Source organism: Pinus tabuliformis, chromosome 6, assembly GCF_031772625.1.
Source record: "Pinus tabuliformis cultivar Carrire ecotype Pingquan chromosome 6, CPIR1, whole genome shotgun sequence".
Taxonomy (NCBI): Eukaryota; Viridiplantae; Streptophyta; class Pinopsida; order Pinales; family Pinaceae; genus Pinus; species Pinus tabuliformis.
In genome coordinates this window covers 577,942,835-577,946,205 of record NC_142292.1, presented here as the reverse complement: position 1 = coordinate 577,946,205, position 3,371 = coordinate 577,942,835, and the positions used below count along the sequence as shown (strand labels likewise).

The window sequence follows — 3,371 nt, the reverse complement described above, 5'->3', positions numbered from 1 at the left end:
GAACAACCAATTGTTGAAGTTCCACAAGCTGTTGACGATATTCCAGTAGATCAAGGAGTTCAAGAGTTTCCAAGAACATTTGAACAACAAGTTGAACCACATACTTCTCAGGAAGATGATGGTACAACATTAAGAAGATCTACTAGACCTAAGAGATCAACAATTCCTAATGTATGCTCAAGTCTGCACAAGACCTGACATTGCATTTGTTGTGGGAATGTTGGGACGATATCAGAGTGATCTAGGTTTAGACCACTGGAGAGCTGCAAAGAAAGTAATGAGGTACCTTCAAGGGACCAAAGACTACATGCTTATGTATATCCTGTTTTGAGGCTGCTTTACATGGTGTATGGCTTAAGAATTTCATTTCTGGGCTTAGAATTATGGATTCTATCTCTAAGCCATTGAGAATATATTGTGATAATTCAGCTGCTGGTTTTATGGCTAAAAAAGTGGGAGTTGAAATAAACACATCGACATTAACTATTTAGCTATAAGGGAACATGTTAAAGAAAATAAAGTGGTCATTGAGCACGTCAGCACTGAGTTAATGATTGCTGATCCTTTGACTAAGGGTATGCCACCGTTTAAATTCAAGGATCATGTATTGAATATGGGACTTGGTTCCATTATGAAGTTTTTCATTGTATGGACAATGATATTTTAATGAAGTTATTAATTATTGTGATGTTTTTTCTCATATTTATGTGCACCTTAAGTTGATTTGAGAAAATTCATTTAAGAAGGACCAAGAATAAACATAAGGTTTATTCATTAAGAAATTGTTGCCACATAAATTATAATAAGAATAAATGCATAGTAATACATGGAAGATAATACTCGTCATTAGAGGACTTATCGCCATGATTCATGTATCTATTACTTAATACAGATTGTTAATGGTTTTTGAGACATTAAGTTTGGAAGTATGGACCAAGTGGGAGAATGTTAAGCTCCATTGATTTTACACAAAAGCTACCTTGATTTATGGAATTGCAGCTTTTCTTAACTTATGGAAACCAACTGCAGTAGTTTCCTTAAGTTAAGAAAATCAACTACAATTACTAAATTTATAATTGGGAGCCACTAAAGTGGTCCATCACTTTGATATGATCTCTACCTTGATTTGTGGTTTTTCCAACACATAGCTTTTAGAAGCTTGATGGAAGCTTAGCTATATGTTCATCTGTTTGGTCCCCAAGCTCATCTCTCAATCCCCTTCAGTTCTACACCATCTAGATGAGATAGCAGAGCTTGGAAGTGCCTTCAGATCATTTGTCTTCTTTCCCTATTGCTTCTGCAGCTGGAGCGTGGTGTTTCAGAAGGAAATTGCGTCAACAGTTTCACCAATGGCTGGAGGTAATTCGTATCCCTGGGCATTAAGTTTCAGTGATTCTTTTCAGTTCTTTCCGCATGCAGAATCGCTGTTTAAGTTTATGAATTTATAACAAGAAGGACTACTTAGGTTACCTTTTTAGGGAAACCGCTAGGGTATCAAATATCTTGAGATTCCATCATGAGACTTGGTTCAAAATTGGAGGTCCTTTAGAGAAAGCATTAGTGCAGATCCCTATCTAGACAGATTTGAAAAATATTCCCTCCAAAGGATTTTGCAGGGTGCCCTACTTAGTCTTCTAGTTATGATTATGATGTAAATGTCCAAACCATAAAATGCGATTTAGCTGGTCAACGAAATCCGTAGGTCGCCCACAATTCACGCATTGGGCCGAAAGCCAGTAGCCCTGTTCGATTAATTGCCGAATTCATGATGACGTCTTCTATTACGACTCTCTCGATCGTGATATGTCTATTAAACTCAACAAATGTGTTGTGTTCATATTAAAATATGTCATGACAACTGTTAAAACATCACAAGCACTCCCGATTTGGTATAAATTAAAACTTGATTGTGATGTGCGAGAATTCCATCTCAACAAATGTGTTTTGTCCACATTAAAGTTTCTGATACATCAGGAGCACTCCATGTTTGGCTTAAAATAAAGCTTTGTTGATCAGTTGTGTATTGGAATAAGTCTACGTTCAAGTAATTTACTCGCCTTTCACATGTGTTTACTATTTTTAAATCATATTGTGCGTCGGAGACGGTTTATTGAATAATACCTTGTCTAAAATGGTTTAGTGAATAATCACTGCATGCAATGGTTTTGAAATGGTTTAGTGAATAATCATTGCATGCAATGGTTTTGAGGGCTTATGCGAAGTAAAGTTTATGGGCATTCCAAAATTTTTGAGATCAATGAAAGACGACTGAAAAGAATGAAACTGGAATGCCCAGCGATTTTACTATATTTAGCCGCTGTGTGTTGATGAAGCGTTGTGCAATTAAATCCAGTTAGTATCAATATGCATGTCCGTGTGAGAGGATCTTACAAAGGGGATTGGGGGTTCTGATATCCAAATTTGGTGTCTAATTAATGCGGTATTATTTCTATAATTACCAAATTAAGATTATTTCTATGATTGCAATTATTAACCGTCATGATCCTTGAGAGACCGGAGGATAATATAGAGAAAGCCCAAATTTTGGATCAGCAATTCACACAGAGAAAGCCTAGGATGCTGGCCACTTTGAGGCATGAGAATGTGGTGAGATTCATAGGGGTTGTAAGAAACCTATGGTTTGGTGTATTGGAGTATGCCAAGGGGGGTTTTGTGAGGCAGTCTCTGGCAAAGAGACAGAACCGCCCAGTGCCTTTAAAATTAGCAGTGAAGCAGGCATTGGATGTGGCAAGGGGCATGGAGTATCTGCAGAATATTGGGTTTATTCACAGGGATCTGAAGTTTGATAATCTGCTCATAGCTACAGACAAGTCTATCAAGATTGCGGATTTTGGGGTTGCTAGAATTGAAGTGCAGACGAAGGGCATGACTCCAGAAACTGGAACATACAGTTGGGAGGGTTTATAAAGAAAAGTCTATCAAGATTGAGGATTTTGGGTTTGCTAGAACTGAAGTGCAGACAAAAGGCATGACTCCAGAAACTGGAACGTATAGTTGAGAGGGTTTATATGTTTTTTTTAGTGGCTTTTAAAAATAGTTTTGAGGTGTTTGGGTTGCAGTGGAAAGTAGGTTGACCGTATCATTTACATATTATATGAAAATTTCACCATGTTTCATACTGCTGTCAAATTTATACATAGTAAGGAAATACAACCGAATCATGCTACTATCTTATATCCATGCATTTGTTGTTTTGATTGAATGGTCAGTTTGGTGGTACAAAATAGTATGTATAATTTTTTCTCACAAGGTTTTGAATGATTATATTGAAATGATAAAATGGCATTTGATCTCTAGTTTCTGCAAGCATGAAATATTACAAATAATAATGTGTAAATTATTGTTTTCCA

General features: G+C 36.6%; 1 protein-coding gene across 1 annotated transcript; it reads left to right on the top strand.

Annotated features, from left to right (window-relative positions):
• Positions 1-2,499: 2,499 nt before the first annotated feature.
• Positions 2,500-2,928, top strand: LOC149259844 (serine/threonine-protein kinase STY13-like). Its single transcript, XM_089455394.1, has one exon. The coding sequence runs from the start codon at positions 2,500-2,502 to the stop codon at positions 2,926-2,928; it is 429 nt and encodes a 142-aa protein (XP_089311520.1).
• The last annotated feature ends 443 nt before the right edge of the window (positions 2,929-3,371 follow it).

Bases quoted from the DNA above. Each gene is read 5' to 3' on its own strand.
- LOC149259844 (XM_089455394.1), top strand. From the start codon at position 2,500: ATGATCCTTGAGAGACCGGAGGATAATATAGAGAAAGCCCAAATTTTG.